Source organism: Stegostoma tigrinum, chromosome 6 (assembly GCF_030684315.1).
Source record: "Stegostoma tigrinum isolate sSteTig4 chromosome 6, sSteTig4.hap1, whole genome shotgun sequence".
In the NCBI taxonomy this organism is placed as follows: domain Eukaryota; kingdom Metazoa; phylum Chordata; class Chondrichthyes; order Orectolobiformes; family Stegostomatidae; genus Stegostoma; species Stegostoma tigrinum.
In genome coordinates this window covers 46,991,336-47,013,611 of record NC_081359.1, presented here as the reverse complement: position 1 = coordinate 47,013,611, position 22,276 = coordinate 46,991,336, and the positions used below count along the sequence as shown (strand labels likewise).

General features: G+C 43.6%; 1 protein-coding gene across 5 annotated transcripts in view; it reads left to right on the top strand.

The window, feature by feature from the left end:
• Positions 1–22,276, top strand: part of amotl1 (angiomotin like 1) — a 204,140-nt gene that overhangs the window by 160,191 nt on the left and 21,673 nt on the right. For all 5 annotated transcript variants that reach the window (XM_059646539.1, XM_048533191.2, XM_048533192.2 and 2 more), the window contains 2 exons: positions 12,907–13,056; positions 18,899–19,089. In XM_059646539.1, the coding sequence (XP_059502522.1) occupies positions 12,907–13,056; positions 18,899–19,089 (341 nt within the window). The remainder of the gene's footprint in view (positions 1–12,906; positions 13,057–18,898; positions 19,090–22,276) is intronic.

Sequence of the window (22,276 nt, the reverse complement as noted above, 5' to 3'; positions counted from 1 at the left end):
CACCCCAATTAAATGCTCAGTAGGAAGATCCATGGATATTAAAGAAATGGCTATTTGAACATCTTTTCCTGCTGCTCTTAGTGTTAATTCAGGGCTGACGGGGGACTCTGCATGAAGGAAGTACAACATTTGTGGCTGCCTTGGGCAGTTATCTGTAGTGATTATAATGAGGTCAGCCAGGTGGTCCTCACGGAATATGGGTTCCTTGCTTGGGGCTGTCAATCTGATTCTTTTGGGGAGCTCTAGCTGACAGTTTCCGTTCACTCTGATAGCTGACTCTGTAGGACCTGGATAAAAGAACAAAGAAAATTACAGCACAGGAACAGGCCCTTTAGCCCTCCAAGCCTGCGCCAACATGCTGTCCATCACAGCTAAAACCCCCTACCCTTCTGGGGACTGTATCCCTCTATTCCCATCCTATTCATGTATTTGTCAAGAAGCCCTCCAAAAGTCACTATTGTATCTGCTTCCACTACATCCCCCAGCAGCGAGTTCCAGGCACCCACCACCCTCTGTGTAATAAACTTGAATCATACATCACCTTTAAACCTTTACCTTCACACCTTAGACCTATGCCCCCTAGTAACTGACTCTTTCTCCTTGGGGAAAAAGCTTCTGACTGTCCATGCCCTTCATAATCTTTTAGATCTCTATCAGGTCGCCCCCTCAATCTCATGTCTTACCAGTGAGAACAACCCAAATTACTCCAACTTCTCCTCATAACTAATCCCCTCCATACCAGGCAACATCCTGGTAAATCTTTTGTGTACCAACTCCAAAGCCACCACATCCTTCTGGTAGTGTGGTAACCAGAATTAAACACAATATCCCGAATAAGTCCTAACGAAGGTTCTGTAAAGCTGCAACATTACCTGCCAATTTTTAAACACCGCCCCAGCCAATGACAGAAAGCATGCCATATGCCTTGTTAAGTACCTTCTTCACCTGTGTTTCCACTACCTGGGTACCTGTACATCCAGCTCCCTCTGCCTATCAGTATTCTTAAGGGTTCTGCCATTTACTGTATATTTTCTGTCTGGATTAGACCTTCCAAAATGTATTATTTTACATTTTTCCAGATTAAAATCCATCTGCCATCTCTTTGCCCAAGTCACCAACTAATCTATATCCTGCTGTATCCTATGACGGCCCTCAATGCTATCCAAAATTCCAACATCCTTTGTGACATCTGCAAACTCACTAAACAAACCAGTTACATTTTCCTCCAAATCATTTATAAATATATTACAAACAGTAAAAGTCCCAACACTGATCCCTGAGGAATGCCACTTGTCATAGCTTTCCATTCAGAAACGGACCCTTCCACTGCTACCTGCTGTCTTCTATGGCCGAGCCAAGTTTTTGCGACTTTACCTTCTGGACCAGCCTGATATGAAGGACCTTGTCAAAGGCCTTCCTGAAGTCCATGTAAACACCATCCACTGCCTTACTCTAATCGATATCTTCTTCACTTCCTCAAAAAACTCAATCAATTTAGTGAGACAGGACCTCCCTTTCACAAAACCATGTTACCTCTTGCTAATATGCACACTTATTTCCAAGTGGGACCAAATCCTGTTGTGAAGAATCCTCTCCAATAATTTCCCTACCACTGATGTAAAGCTCACCAGCCTGTAATTAGCTGGATTACCCCTGCCATCCTTCTGAAGCAAAGGAGAACAACATTGACACTGATAGTCAAGGACTCACTACATGTAAATAAAGGGTGACTTGGTGATGGGATACCAGCCTCTGTGGAATTATTCGGTACAACATTGGGCAGATGAAAAGCAACAAGCAATTCTTCTGAAAACTGGTAGACCCACTGCTTTTTCAGTTATTAGGAGCCTAACTTTATCTGAGATACCAGATACTAAAATCTTTCAAGAGTTGGTGTGTTTAGTTAAATAATATTACAAACACAAGCCTCCTCTAACTCTGAGATGCTATCAGTTTTACTTAACAACTCGAGAACCAGGGGAATCCATGTCAAGATTTTTGACTTAAGAGGACAGGCAGAGGAACATAACTTTGGTTTAATCCTGAATAAGGTGGTGAGAGACAATTTGGTATGTGGGATTAACAATGTAACCAAGCAAAAGTGACTGGCTGAAGCCTAACTGGACTTCAAACAGGCACTACAACTGACTTTATCATTGGAAAATGAGCCAAGTGAAGTGTATGAGTTACAGGGTATTCCAATGGAAGTGGACTCCCTTGCAAGTCCAGTTAAGCTTGGGAAGCACCACTTGAGTGAAGGCAATTGCATAGCCTCACTCACGACATATCCTGAATGGAGGGACTGTAGGTCAACCCACAGCAAAACCCCGAAACATAGCCAAGCCTTGGCTAAACAATTAAAATTTTCTTCAGGATCCAGCTAACTTTAGAAAGAAAGTAGAAAAACACACCCCATTTACATCAATAGAACTGAAGTTGACAGGGTGGAAAGTGTCAAGTTCCTCAGAGTGATAATAACAAAAAAACTGCCCTGGACTTCTTACATAAATGCTATGGTTAAGAAGGCACTACAATGCCCCTTCTTCCTCAGGCTGCTCAAGAAATTTGGTATGCCCATAAGGACCCTTACCAACATCTACAGATGCACCATTGAAAGTATACTGCCTGGGTGCATAACAGCCTAGTATGATGTCTGCTCTGCCCAGGACTGTAAGAAACTACTGAAGGTGGTGTTCACAGCCCAGACAATCACGAAAGCCAACCTTCCATCCATAGACTGCATGTACGTGGCTCACTGCCGCGGTAGGGCTGCCAACATCATCAGAGAAACCCCAGTCATGCTCTCCTACAACCTCAACAACTAGTTTCAGGAATAGCTTTTTCCCAGCAGTTATTAGACTGATGAATAGATTGTGAAAATTGATCTTGCTGATGTTGATCTCACTTAACACACGCCCTGTGCAATGTAACCTGTATGCCTGTACCTAAGTCTTTTTACAGTCACTGATCTTTACATGCTTGCTTACTATGATACGCCTGTACTCCTCATAAACAATCGCTCACTGTATTTCAGTACACGTGACAATAAAAGCAGTCAAACAAGCCATTGCATTTGTTGCCGGTACACAGATTTGAAACAGCAAAGGTTCCCACTAGATCTAAATTGATTAGGAGAACTCATAGGCCAGTGTCCAGGAGAGTGCACACCCTGAAAAGTCCACTATATCTTGTTTGGAACAGTTAAATTGCTTAGCAACATCCAAATCAGAACCAATTAAAATAAACGTCTGGTTAAATGGTCACTCAAATCTATTGGAGTTCAATACTGCCGTGGCCATTTCAGTGACTGCAGAACCTGTCTTTAAAAAAATTCACTCTGAACTCCAACCTTTAAGTTTGTGTAAGACCTCAGCTAAACTGAGAATTTATACCAGGGAACCAGATTGAGGCTGCAACTTTGGTTCCAGTCTCCTATGAGAAGCACCTGGTTAAGTTACCACTGATTGTAGTAAAAGGCTCTGGGCCAAGCTTCATGGGGAAAAATTGGTTGAGAAAGATTCATCTAGTTTAGCTCAATAATGTTTGATTAGAAAATGGCTGACTGAGTGAAATCCTAATTCAATACCCAGATGTTTTTCAGAAAGGTCTAGGGACTATCAAAGTAGCCAAGGCCACCTTGCACATTGACCAGGAAGCCATTCCACAATTCTGCAAGGCATGCCCGGTGCGGGCGTTATGGGCAAAAGTAGAGGCAGAAATCAGAAGGCTGGAAAGCGAAGGAATCATCAAACCAATCCATTTGGCAGAATGGGCAGCACCAGTCATACCACTGTGAAGCCTGAAGCATTAATTTGCCTTTGTAGGGGTTTTAAGCAAGCAGTAAACTGCTTTTCACAGCTGGATAAAAACCCAATCCCTTGCAATGGGGATTTATATGCAATGCTGGCAAGGGATCTGTCCTTCACAAAATGAATGTGAGGCATGTAGGATTCCCAGAAGTTTGCGACAATTAATGCCCATAATAGTTTGTAATATACAAGACTGTCATTAGGTGTATTGTCAGCCTGTGTAATTTTTCAGCAGATGAAGAAGAACATTTTACAAGGTCTACCCCAGGTTGACATTTATCTAGATGACATGCTAATAACAAGGAAGACTAGGAAAGGCACTTGGAAACTTGGAGACAGTCCTAAGACTCTTCTTCCAACTGGCCATATACCTTAGAAAGGAAAAATGTGTTCCAGGAATCTCAAGTAACCTTCTTGGGGTACAAAGTCAACAAGGCCAGGTTTCATCCATTGGAATATACAGTGAGGGAGATCCAGTGTCCCCTGTCTCCCACATCTGTACTGGAGCTTAGGTCTTTTTTGGTGGATGGCCAAAATTGGATGCAGACATAACCACATTAATGGAGCAGTACCACGAGTGCCAACAAGGACAGCAGCACCCTCACATTTGTGGGAACAGCTGAGTAAACTTTGGACTCAGTTACATGTTGACGATACAGATCCTTTCCATGGCTCTATGTTCTTAGTCATATGGACAGCGGCTGAAATTGGCTGGACATGTAGAGTAGAACATGTGGGTGACAATAGACAAGCTGCTCACATCATTTCCAATACAAGGGCTCTTGGAATTGTTGGCCACAAATAAAGGGCCATCATTTATAAGCTCGGAATTTGAGTATTTCCTGAAGTCAAATGGGATTCGACATAGAAAGACAGCTGTATACTATCCATCATCCAATGGGTAGGCAGAAAGAGCAGTCCAAACATTGAAGGCATGCTTAAAGAAACAGCTTGTAGCTTCACTAGAAACCAACTGTCCTGGTTCCTAGTGACTATAGGACCACCCCTCCTGCAACTACAGAATAGCTCCAGCAGAGTTGCTAACGGGGAGAAGACTTGATTTGATTTGATTTAGTGTCATGTTTACGTAAGTACAATGAAAAGCTTTATTTACGAGGAGATCACAGTAAATAAGGACATACAGGTCACAGGATGAGGAAAAAAAATTGCTTAAACAGAGGCATACGGGTAATGTTGCACAGGGCGTGCACTGAGCAAGATCAACATTAGCAAGATCAGTATTATTTGAAGTTAGAGAGTTCATTCAGCAGTATAATAACAGCTTGGAAGAAGCTGATCCTGAACCTGCTAGTGTGTGTGTTTAACCTGTTTCCTTTGCCTGACAGAAGAGGATGTAGGACAACATTACTGGGTGCAATGTGACTTTAATGATAATGGCAGACTTTTCGTAGCAACAAGCCATATAAATGGAGACCATGGGTGGAAGGTTGGCTTCTGTGATGGTTTGGGCTGGACTCTGCATCAGGTTAAATCTGCTCTTCCTGGACTGGGCGTTGTGAAGGAATGAAGTTGAAACAGCATCAGGGATGCCAATGTCAGACACAAGACTCCGCTAAGCAGGAGAAACAGTTTACTTTAGGATATAAAGTTTGATGTAGGAACCATGGATAATGGACATGGTTGAACAAGGTCAGGCCCAGTGACATATAAAGTTCAGGTACATGTAATGGCCCTGAACAAGCACATGGACCATATGTAAGCTGCAAACTCACAAACGATACAGGAGCCTGGCTCTCGACTACCTCTCTGACTGTTCCGGAATCCATGGGTTCTCCCTCTCCATCAAACATTGAAGATACCTTGGAATCTGAGATAGACACGGCAGATTTTGCCACCTGAAGAGGAGAAGGAACTTCTTCCGAGACAGTCTGGGTGCAAGATGAGAGTCAGTGTACATTTCACATCACCCTTTTCATAGACAGAGTTAGAGGAACTTTACTCAGTGCTACAATGCCCCAGGAGAAGCTACAAAAAAAAAGAATTGGACTAAGTCCTTGGACGCAGAGGGGGAAGGGTGCAGTGTTTGTAATGAGGTCAGCCAGGTGGGCCTCAGAATATGAAGAACAAAGAACAACATGTCACAGGAACAGGCCCTTTGGTCCTCCAAGCCTGCACTGCCATATTGAAACACTCTTTATTTCCAGGATCCGTATTCATGTATTCCCATCCTATTCATGCATTTGTCCAAGTGTTTCTTGAATGTTGTTATTGTGTGAGCTCTCCCACCTCCTTTGGCAACGTGTTCAGGCACTCACCACCCTTTGTGTAAAAATCCCACCTCAAACATCTCTTGTAAACTTCCCTAATCACACCTTGAACCTGTGTCCTGTAGTATTTGAGCCCTCCATCCTGGGAATAAGCCTCATACTTTCCAGTCTATCCATTCCAATTACAATCTTATAGACTTCTATTAAGTTGCCCCTGAACCTCCTGCATGCCAATGAAAACAAACCCTGTCTAGCCAATCTTTCTTCATAGCTAAAATTTCTGTACCAGCCAACATCCTGGTAAACCTTCTCTGTACCCTCTCAAAAGCATCCACATCCTTCAGGTAGTGTGGAGACCAAATCTGTATGCAATATTCCAACTGCTAGAGTTCTATTAAGCTGCTGTATAACTTGGTCTATCCTTACACTCAATGCCCCTTCCAATGGAGGCAAGATGCCATAAGCCTTTTTTACTACCTTATCTACACACATTGCCACCTTCAGGGATCTGTGGACCTGCGCACCCAGATCCCTCTGCATATCAATACTCCTAAGGGCTCTGCCATCCACTGTATAATTTCCATCTGTACATAAACTTCGAAAATGCATCACCTCACATTTGTCTGGATTAAAGTCCACCTGCTATTTTTCTGCCTGTGCCCCCAACTTATCTATATCCTTGTATGTCCTCTGACAACCCTATCCCAGTTACTATCTGCAACTCCACTAATTGTTGTATCATGTGTAAATTAACTAACTAGACCAGCTACATTTTCCTCCAAATCATTTATTCAGACCACGAAGAGCAGAGGTCCAAGCATTGATCCCTTTGGAACATCACTAGTCACAACCCTCTATTCTGAAAAATGCCCATTCACTGCTACCCTCTATCTACTATGACTAAATCAGCTCTGTGTCCATCTTGCCAGCTCACCACTGACAACATGCAACTTCACCTTTTGTACCAGTCTGCCTTGAGGGACGTTGTCAAAGGCTTCACTGACGTCCATAAAGGCAACATCAAACACTTTTCCCTCATCAATCATCTTCATCCCCTTCTCAAAAAACTTTATTGTTAGTGAAGCACAACCATTCTTGCACAAAAGCATATTGTCTATTGCTAATAAGTTCATTTGCTTCTAAAAGCACATAGATCTTGTCCCTGAGAATCTTTTCCAATAATTTCTCTACCGACAACGTGATACTCACAGGTCTGTAATTTCTAGGATTATCCCTCCTACCCTTTACAAGCAATGGGACAATATTGGCTATTCTCCAGTCAATATTCTGGGATATATCCCATCAGGACCTGGGGACATATTTACATTCATACTTTTTAAGACAGACAACATCTGTTCCTTTTTGATAGCAACTTGTTTTAGAAACTCCCTTTCCTGAGATCATCGTCCAATTCCTTCTCTTTAGTGACTACTGACGTAAAATGTTCGGTTAGGAGCTTACCCATCTCTTCTGGCTCCACACAGATTCCCTCCATTGCCCTTGAGTAGGCCAACCCTTTCCCTGGCTGCTCTTGCTTTTTACATATGCATAAAAAGCCTTGGGATTCTCATTTTATTCCATTTGCTCATGACTTTTCATGATCCGTTTTAGCCCTTCAGTTCCTTGCTTAAGTTCTTTTCTACTTATATACGTCAAGGGCTTCATCAGTTCCCATCCTCATAGACTTTACGTATGCTTCCTTTCTCTTTCTGACTGAGATCATAATGTCCCTGGTCATCCAAGGTTCACGTAACTTGCCTTACCTACGTTTCATTCCCATAGGAATGTGCCACTCTTGTACTCTTATCAACTGCAGTTTGAAATACTCCCAGATGTCCAATGTCAATTTACCCTCATACAGCCACCTCCAATCAAACTGCTCCAGTTCCTGCCTAGTATTGTTGTAGTTTGCCTTCCTGCAAGGACAGCAGTTATCCCTATCCCTGAGTATCTTAAAATTCATGGTATTGTGGTCAATACTCCCGAAATGCACCCCCACTGAAACTTCACTCACCTGGCCAGGCTCATTTCCCAAAACCAGGTCCAACATAACTCCTTCCCTGGTTGACTGTTTACATACCGTGTCAAGAATCTCTCCTGAGTGGTCCTGACAAATTCTGCCCTATCCAAGCACCTAGCACATAGTGAGTCCCAGTCAATACAGAGGAAGTTAAAATCACCCAACACAACAACTCAGCTGTTTTTATATCTTTCCAAAATCTGTCTAAATATTCTTTCCTCTATCTCCCAGTGGCTATTGGGAGGCCTGTAGTGTACCTCCAGCATTGTGATTTCACCTTTGCTATTCCTGGTTCTACACATATTGCCTCACTGCACAAGCTCTGAGATACGCTTCCACCAGTAATGCAACTGATCCATCCATTTTATCTACCTTTCTACCACACCTGAAACATCTAACACCTGCAACATTTAGCTGCCAGTCATAGTTCCAAGTACTGACCAAAGCTTGAAGTTCATCTGCCTTGCCTGTTGAAACAAATGCTTTTCAGACCACCATCCTGTTCTTTTCAGTGGTGTTTCCTTGCCTGTTCTTGTTTTTAGTCATGTTTTCCTTTCTACCTGTCCCTTAATTTCTGCATCTACTACCCTATTCCTCTGGTTCCCATCTCCTAGAAACACTAGTATAACCCTTCCCCAACCACTCCACCAAGTAACCTCCAAAGGATATCAGTCCTGGTCCTCCCTAGGCATATCTTTTTGGTTTGTACAAGTCCCACCCTCCCCCAATCCAGTCCCAATGCACCATGAATCTGAAACCCTTGCCCACCACACCATCTTTTCAGCCATGTGTTCATCCTATATATCCTGTTGTTTCTACTCCTACTAGCTCATGGCACTGGTAGTAATCCTGAGATAACTACCTTTTGAGGTCCTACATTTCAACTTTCTTCCTAGTTCAATATATTCTGCTTTTAGGACCTCATCATTTTAATCTATGTCATTAGTACTCATGTATACTATGTCCTCTGGCTGTTTGCCCTCCCCCTCCAGAATGTCCAGCAGCCACTCCAAAACATTCAGGACCCCAGTACCAGGGAGACAACACACCATCCTGGACTCTTGTTGGCTGCCACAGAATGCCTGTTTCCCTTATAATTGATTCCCCTATAACCGTAGCATTTCTATGCCAGTCTCTCCCTCCCTCTACAGCAGAGCCAACCATGGTGTCATGAATTTGGCTGCTGTTGTTATCCCAAGAGGCCATTACCCTATATATCTGTTTTGAAGGGGAATAACCACAGGAATTTCCTGCACTGCCTGCATAACCCTCCTGATCCGCCTGGTGGTCATCCATTCCCTTCCTGCTTGTTGAGTCTGAATCTGTGATGTGACCACTTCTTTATATGTGCTATCCATGACACAGTCTGCCTTGTGAATACTCCACAGTGTCTCCAGATACTGCTCCAACTCTGAAACTTGGGCTTCCAGGAGTTGCAGCTGGAGACACTTCTTGCACCCATGCAGGTCCTGGGCACTGGAAATGTGCCCAGCTTCCCAGATTGAACAAAAGGAGCAGACTATGATTTGGAGCTCTCCTGCAATGTCTTGCCCCTTTAAATTAATTAATCCTCACAATGTTAAATACTTTTAATATGAAGTTGAAGCTTCTGATGCTCTCTGCTCCAAAAACAATGAATCAAAACTTACCTAGATATTAGGAACTGCCGATGCTGGAGAATCTGAGATAACATGGTGTGAAGCTGGATGAAAACAGCAGGCCAAGCAGCATCAGAGGAGCAGGAAAGTTGACATTTCGGGTCTGAAGAAGGGCCTCGACCCAAAACATCAACTTTCCTGCTCCTTGGCCTGCTGTGTTCATCCAGCTTCACACCATGTTATCTCAAAACTTACCTGTTGCTCACCAGCAAGTTTCCAGAAACATAGTTTAAGCTTGTGCTCTTTTACAAGCTGGAACTATCACCGCCAATCTTCCTGTCACGATGTTCTGTCTCCTCTGAACCTTCCATCTCCCTTTTTTAATGGCTTGTCACCTCCTGGAGATCCTCCATGACATCGACCCCCATAATTTGCAGCTGGAGTATGTTTTGCAAGGTTTCCTGGAATTGGACAGTTTTCCTAGCCTCTTTCTCATAATCTGAACACATCTGAGGATAAAGAACCTCTTGATGTTCCCCTTAACTGCTTCCCACCAGTCTGATGGAGATTAGAAGTTCAGAAATCTGTGTAATCCCTTTTGAGCTCTTCAGTGTTTTCTGAGGTCAACAATTTAATGGTCAGCTTCCACGTTCCCTTGTCAGCCTGTCGGTCATCCTGGATGTGACAGTCGGCCAGCAGGAGGGAGTGGTCAGAGAAGAACACTGGCTTGCATCAGTGGATCTGACCAAAAAGGTGTGGGATGCAAACAAGAAATCAATCCTCGAGTGGATAGATCCGTCTGCCACGACCAAGTGTATCTATGCTGTACTTCATCTGCAGGGGTGCTGAAGATGTGCAGCTTGGCGACTATTTCCATCAGGAATCTGGACAGAGTCCAGTTCGCTCTCAGCCCTTCTGAATCGTCCATCCATAATGATGATGCAGTTGAAGTCACTGGCCAGAATGACCATCCTGACATCACCAGTGGCTCACTCTGTACCACTGGGCCATACACATGGTTTAGTCTCAGGGGAGCATTTCTGTATGTCACGTCTGCCATGAAGAGGCACAGGCCCACAACCTCCTTAACCTCGATGATGGTGAAGTTGCCTCCTCACAGCAGAACGCAGGCTGGAGGAACAGCTATTGTTTCCCCCTGAGCAAATCGAAGGCCCATGGGCCCATAAGCTTGATCATCTCCTGTAGCTGCTGAGATGTGTTATCCTATGCTCTGGCAGAAGCAGGGGGTCTGCTTTGACATTGACCAGGTAAGCTAATGTGGAAACACATCATGTGGTAGAATTAGCACTGAGCACATTAATTCTTGTGATTTTAATACCCATTTTAAAAGTTTACAGAATCACCCAATGTCCCTTCACTCGCAGTCTTGTCATTGGGGTCTCTCTGCATCCCTGTGGTGTGGACAAACTGTTGGACACTCTCTGCACTGAGCTAGCTGTCATGTTCATTCCTGGAAGAATTGCCCATCTCCTGTGTCGTCGGGATGACAGCAAAGCCAGCAGGGTCCATTTCTGAGTCTGATAGCGTGACTATCAGAGTGACACAGCTCCCAGTTTCCTGAAGCTGTGCTGTGATGAGCATCCCCTGGTTCTCATCAGCTGGAATTTGGATTTCATCTGGCCTCTTGGAGAGTCTCTCATTTCTGGGTTGGGAGGTACTCCTGTCCTTTTCCCCAGTGGAGCTCTGTCTCTTTATTTTGTTGATGCCCATCCCTCTGCACATCTTTGTAATTAGAGGAACTATTGTTATAGCCATTATGCAGCTGCCTCTTTCCATTTTGCTCCGGGACTTTGGAGACCTGACTTGATTTTCTTCACTGGTTGTTTCTCACCCTAATCCAATCCCCTGTGTCATTAGTTTCCTTCTTCTCCATTGATTCTATCTATTCAGGTGGATGTTGGGTTAGTTGCTGTGCCTCCACGCTGGCTACCTTTTGTTTCACTCCAGCTGGTCTTCTTTGAGTGCCCATAGTTTCAGTTTTCTTGCTGGGAGGTGGCACCTTACAGACCTTTGGGTGTCCACGGCTCACATTGCTACTTCAGCCATCGGAAGTGGCACCACTCTCCCCTTGCCCCCTCACTGTTTTGGTTGGACCTTGTATAGGTGGCCTGCTTCCCCACACAGATTGCAGCTGTTGGACTCCTTAGTTTGGTGTCCTTCCTGTTTGCAGCTCATGCAGAGGGTCACCTTTGCAGTCTGCTGCCTTGTGCCCTGCCCTCCTGTAGGTTCAGCACACTCTAAGCTGCCCCATGTACACCACGTAACCTTGGTTCTCTCCAATTGCAAAGCTGGGGGATGTTCCCACTGGCATCCACCTTCAGGGTCACTTTGATCTACCGCTTGCTGGCCTAGATGCTGAAGGGGGCCTCTACATCAGTGCTGCCTCGTTCTAGCTGCATGTACCTTTTTGGGAAGGTCAGGACATGGGAGTTGTACAATAGATTGTCACACCCTGGCTCCTTTGTGCAGGGAGAAGGAACAACAGTGCCACAGACAGTACAGAGAAGGGTCCCTTACCTCTTTTCTCCTTGAAAACATTCAGGCGACATTCACATTGCTTCACACTCCTGAAGGTCACATCAAAGGACATGACCATTGGGAAAACTCTGTAGCCAAAAAATATCTGTTGTTTGGAACCCACAACAGTCCAAGAGGATTGTTTTTAATGAAGAATGTCTGCTCAACTGGCAATCGTTCCTCCATTATCTTCACAGTCACCCTGACTGTGTTCCAAACTCCCTAACCTGGGTGTGTGCGGTTGCTGAGGTCATAGCTCTAGGTTGCCTTTTCCCTGAATTGGCGTTAGGCTGAAGCCAGCATAAAGATCTACCAAGAGCAAGTCAACTTAACCAACAGCCCTCCAACATCCAATCATGATCTCTATCTCCAACCAGTAATGATGTCAGTAGCTCTGATGACTCACAACTTGATCAAGGGATCTCCCCTGCCAACAGAGAAGACAACCAGGGGTTTTTAGCTAATTCTCCAGTTGGAGGCTAAAATGTCCATTGTTTCCACAGGATTCTGCATCCAGTTTTCAGCACTTTACTCTTAGTTTGATATCAGAACACCACAACACCAAGTGCCATAGCTTGAATACGAAGGGAACAAAATCAGGTTGTGTGTTACATATGGTATACTTTTCCAAAGAGTTTCAACATGTTCTGGGCCTGAAAAGCAAGTTTGTTTCTAGCATCACCATGATGTTGATGTTTATTTTCTGTTGACAGGTGAGGAAGAAACAAGTGTATGTGGAAAGGGTAGAGCGGCTACAACAGGCCTTGACACAGCTGCAAGCAGCCTGTGAAAAGCGGGAACAGATGGAACGGAGGCTACGTACTCGGCTGGAACGAGAGCTAGAATCTCTTCGAGCACAACAGGTATCACCTGCTTTCAGACATCATTTTGTGTCAAGAATTTCAATGCATCATTTCAAAATTATTAATACTGCAAAAATGCAGAGTGCAGAATTTTAAGGGCAATTTCAATTATAGGAGATGCAAAGATTGGCAAAACTAGAATTTAGGGAACTTAAATCTGTCTGTTTTCTCTTAGTTTATTACAAGGATATTCTATTCAATGCTAATAATTAATCTGTAAGTTTTTTAGCACAATTGGATCACATAAAGCCATTTCAGTGTCTTTTTTAAGTGCAGTTAATATAGCAAATATCCCAGCATAGAGTGGTTATTTACGATAAATAATTAGTCACAAGTAGATTTAACACATCTCCACAACATCTTGCAAAAGAAGAGTGAAGCAAACTGCTGGTGAGGTTTAGGGAGGGAATTTAGAGTTTGAGGCCAAGGCATCATAAGCAAGTCTAGAGATGTGCAATAATGAAGAATTGGAGGAGGGACCAGATCTTAAAAGGATGGAGGAATTAGAGATCGGGAGGACTGACGTTCACATTTATCGGGAAACCTTACAGAGTTGAACCTGCATTCCGTCAAGTGCACTTTGACCACTGCTTTATTTCCAGATATCATAGGAATGGTGAAGCAGAAACAATAGTTAATTTTTACATAACTGAACAGCAAACAAAAATAAATTATTTAAACAACCCACTGAAAACAGATCTCTATCAAACTCAAATCTACCACAATCAAAAAAATTCTGCCGTTACAGAGTAATACAGGCCCTTTAGCCCAAGTGGCCCACTCAGTTACTTCCAATTGCCTGCAGATGGACTTCACCAGCTTCAAAATCTCCCCTTCCCCCACCGCATCCCAGAATCAGCCCAGTTCGTCCCCTCCCCCCACTGAACCACACAACCAGCCCAGCTCTTCCCCTCCCCCCACTGCATCCCAAAACCAGTCCAGCCTGTCTCTGCCTCCCTAACCTGTTCTTCCTCTCACCTATCCCTTCCTCCCCCCCCCCAAGCCGTACCTCCATTTCCTACTACTAACCTCATCCCGCCTCCTTGTCCTGCCCGTCTTCCCTGGACTGACCTATTCCCTCCCTACCTCCCCACCTATACTCTCCTCTCCACCTATCTTCTTTTCTCTCCATCTTCGGTCCGCCTCCCCCTCTTTCCCTATTTATTCCAGAACCCTCACCCCATCCCCCTCTCTGATGAAGGGTCTGGGCCTGAAATGTCAGCTTTTGTGCTCCTGAGATGCTGCTTGGCCTGCTGTGTACATCCAGCTTCATTAGCCTGCACTTGATCCTTGTGCCTTTAAACCCTTCACATCCATGTACCTATCCAAATGTTGTTTAAATGTTTATAGAATCCCTACAGTATGGAAACGGGCCCTTTGGCCCATCAAGTCCACACTGAACCTTGGAGCAACCCATTCAGACCTGTAACCCCTATAAACCTGCACACCCTGAACACTATGGGCAATTTAGCACAGCCAATCCACCTAGTGTGCACATCTTTGGACTGTGGGATGAAACCGGAGCACCTGGAGAAAACCCACACAGACATGGGGAGAATGTGCAATCTCCACTGAGGGTGGAGTTGAACCTGGGTCCCTGGTGCTATGAGGCAGCAGTGCTAACCACTGAGCCGCTGTGCTGCCCTGTCGCTATTATACCTGCTCCTTGACCACTTTATCTGGCAGTCCATTCCATATAGACGCCACTCGCTGCATGAGGAAGTAACCCCTCAGGTCCTTCTTAAACCTTTCCCCTCTCACCTTATTTTCTGTTGACAGTTGAGGAAGAAACAAGTGTATGTGAAAAGGGTAGAGTGGCTGCAACAGGCCTTGACACAGCTGCAAGCAGCCTGTGAAAAGCAGGAGCAGATGGATTGGAGGCTATGTACTCTGCACTCTAGGGATTCTGTTCTGTTCTGTGATTCAGTGACCTCACATTATGTGTTGTCTCTGGTGAAATGAATTCCACAGAAAAATAACCTTCCAAGAAAATATTTTTTATCATCTTTTACATCTTTTATTCTTAAATTTTGATTCCAGATTCTAGTCTGTCTAATAAGGCGGTACATCCTTTCAGCATTCACCCTGTCGAGTCCATTCAGAATTTTAAATATTTCTATAAAATTACCTTGTATTCTTTTAACTCCAACTATTCTCCCATATAACAATACTTCCAATCAAAAGAACCTGTGGAGTGAATCTTGGGAGTTTGGAACACACTCAGGGTGACTGTGGAGAAGGTAGAGGAAGGATTGCCAGTTGAGCAGACATTCTTCATGAAAACAGTCCTCTTGGATTGTTGTGGACTCCAAGCAGCAGATATTTTCTGGCTACAGAGTTTTCCCAGTGGTCACTGGGATGACCACTCATCCCAGTGGTCACATTCTTTGATGTGACCTTCAGGAGTGTGAAGCAACTTGAATGTCACCTGAACATTTTCAAGGAGAAAAGAGATGAGTCCCTTCTCTGTATACTGTCTGCGGCACCATTGTTCCTTCTCCCTGCACAAAGGAGCCAAGTAGTGACAATCCATTGTACAATTCCCATGTCCTGACCTTCCCAAGAAGGTACATCCAGCTAGAAGGAGGCAGCACTGACGTAGAGGCACCCTTCAGCATCTAGACCAGCAAGCAGTAGATCAAAGTGACCCTGAAGGTGGCTGAACTGTTTTTAACACAATTATTTTCTCTTCCTTGTTCATAACTATCTGTTAATACAGAACTTGAGAGTTGCTGATAAAAGACACATTTTTGAAGCCTTTTGGTCTTGTGTCCTTCAGAACAATTTACGAGAAATATCAAGGGGATGTAAACGTTTACTATGAGACAGTGTGCTGATTGATTGGTAGCTGGACTCAAATTACTAGCGGTATTGCCAGAGAACGTACCACTTAATGATGACTAATGATAACTGCCAGGCAGATTGACTCTGGCTCTTGTCATTGTATTGTTGTGCAAAACCAATCAGAGAATGAATGTTGCCAATTTCCTTCAGTTGAAACAAGTGCCATATATTCCTACTATTTCTGTACATGTATATGTTCTTCCCATTCACAAAGATTAACATTTAGAGATCTAATCATATGTAGTCTTCGATACAAACGTTTTTGAGCAGATTTGTAGCTTGGTTTATGGATGAGGTTGTAGGCCTGCTCACCGAGCAGGTGTGTTTGATTGCAGATGTTTCATCACCCTGTCGCCGATGAAGTATTGGTGTTCTGTCCCGCTTATTATTTATATGCCTCAATTTGCTGGGGTGGTTAGCATCACTTCCAGTTCAGTTTTCAGTGGTTTGTATATTGGTTCCAGTTCGGTGTGTTTGTTGATGGAGTTGTGGTTGGAATTCCTGGCGTGTCTGTTTGGCTTGCACTACTATGGATGTGTTATCCCAGTCGAATTAGTGTCCTTCTTTGTCTGTGTGTAATGAGACCAGTGAGAATTGGTCCTCTGTCTTAGTGGCTATTGGTGTTTGTGTATCCTTATTGTTAGTTTTCTTCCAGTTTGGCCTATGTAATCATTCTCACAATCCTTGCATGGTATTTTGTATATTATGTTAGTTTTATTGGTTGTAGGTATCTGAGATAGATTTGTCAGTAGCTATCACAAGGTGATTGTTGGTTTGTGGGCTACCCTGATACCTAGGAGTCTGAGTAGTCTTATGGTCATCTCAGATATGTCTCTGATATATGGTAGAGTGCCTAGTTTGTCTGGCTATGTTGTGTCTTCTTGTTGTGGTCTGTCATGGAGGTAGTGACAGATTGTGCTTTTTGGGTATCTATTCCTTTTAAAAACTCCGTATAAGTGCTCCTGTTCTACTTTGCGCAATTCTGGCTTGCTGCAGCTTGTTGTGGCCCATTTGAATAATGTCCGGATGCAGCTCTGTTTATGGGTGTTGGGGTGGTTGCTGGAGTAATTCAGTATCTCATCTTTCTGTATATGCTAGTCTGGAGTTCCCCATTGTCCTTATGGTCTACCATTATGTCTAGGAAGGGTAGCCGGTTAATTTCTCTTCTGAGATAGTAAGAACTGCAGATGCTGGAGAATCCGAGATAACAAGGGCCTAGAAGAAGGGTCGAGGCCCGAAACGTCAGCTTTCCTGCTTCTATAATGCTGCTTGGCCTGCTGTGTTCATCCAGCTCTACACCTTGTTATCTCTTATTTTCTCTTCTTCTTCTTTTGTGAATTTTATTCCAGTGAGGATGTTGTTTATATGTTGGTGGTTTCTTCTAGTCTTGTGCATTTGATAATCACGAAGATGTCATCTACATGGCGGACTCAGAGTTTGGCCGTATAGTGGGGAGCTCTGTTCATTCTAACCTTTGCACTACAATGGAAATGCATCCAAAATGGACCACTACGTTGTGAGCTTTGAAAATGTGGACCGACTTGGTTGTCAGTACCTGCTTGTTGTAAACATCCAAAGTAATATGCTATTTGATACAATTTGCCGGCCTTTGTATGCCAGTCATACGCCCCAAAGGATATATGTTATTCTGGCACTGTAATTCATATGCCACATTACTCATTTGCGCGCCAGATATGGTCCCACCCAGAATGTATGTAGCAAAACTTTTATATTCCATTCCCTTTGTAATAAATTACAACATTTCATTTGTCTTCCTCATCATTACTGCATTGGGGTATTAGGTTTTTTTTTGTGATATAAATATAAAGGCACCCAGATCTTTCTGTACCATGGCATTCTGCAATCTTTTTCCATCTATAGTTTTGCTGCTATTCTATTCTATCTTGACAAATTGGATACATTCAAATTTTTGCATGTTAGACTCCATCTGCCAAAATTTCTGCCCCTCTTGAGGAGTTTTCAAAGGGATATATGAATAGGTTATGTCCTCTTTATAACTTGCTGTCCTGTGCAGTTTGCTGATGACAAAAATAACAACGAAGCATTTATCCACATCATTGTTACACATGATAAATGTTTGAAGCACTAGTGCTGATCCCTGTAGCAAGTCATTGATTACATCTTGTCAACCCTCGACCTTTGGATGTGACACCTTATCAAATGGTGTCTGAAAATCCAAATGCATTATCCAAATCCACTGGTTCCCTTCAACTGCGTTGATTGTTGCTTAACGGATTCTGATATTTTAGTCAAAACATGGTTTCTGCTGGTCACTACGCAAAACCAAAATCCATTTTGTAAAGGTAAACATAATAACATGGATGGAGGATTGGTCGGCTAACAGATAGGGATAAGTGGGTCATTTGCAAGTTGACAAGATGTAATCAGTGAAGTGCTACAGGGATCAGCACTGGAGCCTCAATCATCTGGAACAACCAAACATTTATTCAAATCATTGTTATGCCTGCTGATGACAAAGATACATAAGGAGAGCAAGTCATGAAGAGGACAGAACCTATCCATACATCCCTATGCAAATTCCTTGACTGAGAGGCAGAAACTTGGTAAATGGAGTCTAAAGTGCACAAATTTGAACATTCCAATTTGTCAAGATTGAATAGAATAGCAGCAAAACTTTATATGGAAACAAATTACAGAATGCCATGGTACAGTAAGATCTAGGTGCCTTTAAACTTGTACCACAAAAAAGTTTAATACCCAGATGCAGCAATGATTAAGTTATAAAGGAAAACCATAACTTATAAAGGAAGAATAGATATCCTGCAATTTGCATGAATTAAAATTAATTAATTGGCACTGGCCAACATCTCTGCTTGCAAAATTTTATATAGTTTTGACACTGGCTACAGGTTAAAATTTATATGATACTAGATGGTTTAAAAAAAGGCTTCAGGAAACTTTTCCGTTGATTAGTTTCAGATACAATCATATTTTTGTTTTATTGTTTCACTTCCAGCGACATGGAGGCCCTATTTTGACTAACGTTCCACAACATAATACTCCAGCATTGATTGAGTTATTAAAGGTAAAGGAAGAACGAATCCTGGTCCTGGAGGCTGACATGACCAAGTGGGAGCAGAAATATTTGGAAGAAAGGGCAATGCGTCATTTTGCTATGGATGCTGCTGCTACAGCTGCTGCTCAGAGGTGATGATCAAGCAGTTTGAGGGCGCATGGGCATTGGTCTTAGAGCAGAACCATCTTTTGGAACAGTGAACAAGAAAAAGCTAGTTAATGAATCACTTTCAGTAAACCTATAATACTGGTCAGTTGCTCTTGCTACCCTGGCACTGGTTTTCCAAATCCTCAAACACAAGTTATTTTTCATTAATGCTACGTAGGTTTATAGTGCAAAATATACTTTGCTTGATACAAGGACTCAGTATCCTTTCTTTGTTTATTCTTTGATGAAATCTAGACATCACTGGAAAGACTTCAGAAAATATTACCCATTTCTTATTGCCTTTGAACAGAGTGCCTTGCTATCTCATTTCAGAGGGCAGTTAAGACTCAATGACATTATTGGGGTCTTGAGTCTCATGTATCCCAAACTAAGAAATAGGTAGCAGGTTAGTATACCAAATCGATTTTTCTCTAATTATAGTTTCATGGTCACCAAACTGAGATCAGCTTTCAATTGAGATTTATTAATGGATTTCAGACTCCACCAGCTGCCATGAAAGATCTGAACGCATGTATACAATGCATTTCCTTAATCACTGGCTAATTATTTCAGTGACATTACCATTATGCCACTGTCTCTTATTTGGTAACATACTTGATAGCTTCCCTCAGTTTAATTGATATTTTTTGTTTACTCACTGATGTTTCTTCCTATCATTTCTACAAGTTTCTTGACTCCACATAATACCTTCAATGACAGTATGACTGAAATTGGGAATTGATCATGAAGAATATTTTGGGATAGTCACTCGTTGTTGACATTGTAGTGTGTTCCTCATATAGCAAGCTTGTTTTTGTAGAGATCGAAAGGTAAATAGACAGGAGCTGGAGTCAGTTCCTTCAGGAGAAAATGAAGAGAAAACTGCAGCAAGAAGGAAAATAAAACATACAAATAAAGACTTTAAGTGGATTGACAAGGACTTACAATGGACAGTTGCCAGTTAATTCCTACTTTGAAATGCCACTTTTTAAGTTGTTGAATGGCTTGCTTGATTGAGAATCAAGAAAATTGTATCATTTAATATTACCTGGCAGGTACAAAGCAGAGTCAAATGTTTACTCTTTCTTTCAACAAAGCAGAGTGGAAAGGCTGGTACGCTTCCAAACAGGTTATCCTTCTTACAGTAAAACCCTCTCTGATTTTGATGCAATGCAACTTCAGAGTTGCCTGATCCTGTGGGCATCTAGACCCCATTTCAAGTGAGCAGTTGTTGGTAGAGTGTCAATGGGTCTTGGATCGAGTGCACTCACCTTCAGAGTAGCTCTGAACTCACATGGGAGTCCCATCTAGAAATTTGCAGATGAAGAATGGTATTTGTTCATTGACTGCTTTTGATGATAATTACAGAAGCCACACACCTTGCACATAGCAGTTGCAAACATGTAACAGTGATATCGGAGGTGAGTGAAATAAAACAAGTGGAATGGGTATCAAGTTCCTGTTTGGTGACAGAAATCAGCATGTTATAAATTTTTTTCCAATATCTTGCCATGTGATACAAACTGTTGAAATGCCCCAGTGGATATGAAGAGAAGATGCTGGAGTGCATTACTGCAGCATGCTCACCAAATGCGAAATGTGTGGAATCAAATGTAAAACATTTTAAAATCAAATTTATCAAAATATATAGAGATATATAGAATTTAGAACATTAGTCATATCTGAATGATTGTACGTTTTTCACTTGGTATCTCACTTACAAGAGGTAAAACATGCCTGAGTTGAAACCCTGAAATAAAACAAATTAGCGAGTTTTGAGAAGATTTGTAGCTCAGGTTGAGGTTCTGGATGTGAGTTTGCTCGCTGAGCTGGAAGGTTAGTTTTCAGACATTTCGTCACCATTCTAGGTAACATCGTCAGTGAGCTTCCGACAAAGCGCTGGTGTTATGTCCCGCTTTCTATTTATCTGTTTAGGTTTCCTTGGTTGGTGATGTCATTTCCTGCATTGGTGATGTCATTTCCTGTTCTTTTTCTCAGAGGTTGGTAGATTGATTTGGAGCCAATGTGTCTGTTGATGGAGTTCCAGTTGGAATGCCATGCTTCTAGGAATTCTCGTGCATGTCTCTGTTTTGGCTTGTCCTAGGATGGATGTGTTGTCCCAATCAAAGTGGTGTCCTTCCTCATCAATGAACATCAACTAGCCACAAAACGACATGACCCACTATGTGTTGTCCTTCCTTATCTGTATGTAAGGATACGAACGCTGGTTCAGGGGAGCAGCCAACCTGCAACGATGGCTGCAGCAAGTGCTCGTGCCCCAGGTCAGCGGGTCTGGAACACCATCTGTGTTTCCGTAAAGAAGGTGGATGAAGGTGCACCTGTGGACCGCACCTTCTTCATGAAGAGGGTCCTGTTGGACTGTTGCGGGTTCGCTGCTGCGGACATTTACTGCCTGCAGGATTTCCCTGGTGGAGGTTTTTACGATGTGACAGTCAGGAGTGCCAAGCTTTGCGAGCGCTTTCTGGAGGTTTTCAAGGAGAAAGGAGGTGAGGGCCTCCTCTCTGTATTGACCGCGGTCCCGCTGTTTGTGATGCCAGTGCAGAGGAGCCGTATGGTGACTGTACACATGTACAACCCGCATGTGCCAGCAGTTGATGTCCTGACCTTCCTTGGAAGGTACGTGAAGGTGGAAGGGGACCTAACTGACATCATGGACCCCTTTGGCATCTGGACCAGTAAGAGGCAGCTCAAGGTGATGCTGAGGATGGGCGCGGACGGCCACCCACCGTCCAGCTTCGCGATCGGCGGCAGCAAGGGCTACCTGACCTATGCAGGGCAACCTAAAGTCTGCCATGCCTGTGGTAGTTCAGGTCACGTGACAGCCGACTGCAAAGCCACCATCTGCAGGAACTGCAGGGAGGAGTGACACCTTGCAAAGGATTGCCCACAAGAGAAAAGCTGCAACCTTTGCGGGGAAGCGGGCCACCTCTATAGGGCATGCCCGCAGCGGGGGACCACCTACGCCCAGGTCACCGGCAGGGGCAATGCGGGGCCAGCCCCCCCCAGAGGAGAGGAAGGCACCAGCGCCCAGCAAGGACCCCACTAATGCGCAGGAGGGCCAGGTCGTGCAGGAGGGCCCAGCCCCGCAGGATGGGCCCGAGGCCAGCAAAGTGCCCCTGCAGGCTCCGCTCCCCCCCCCCCCCCCAACAA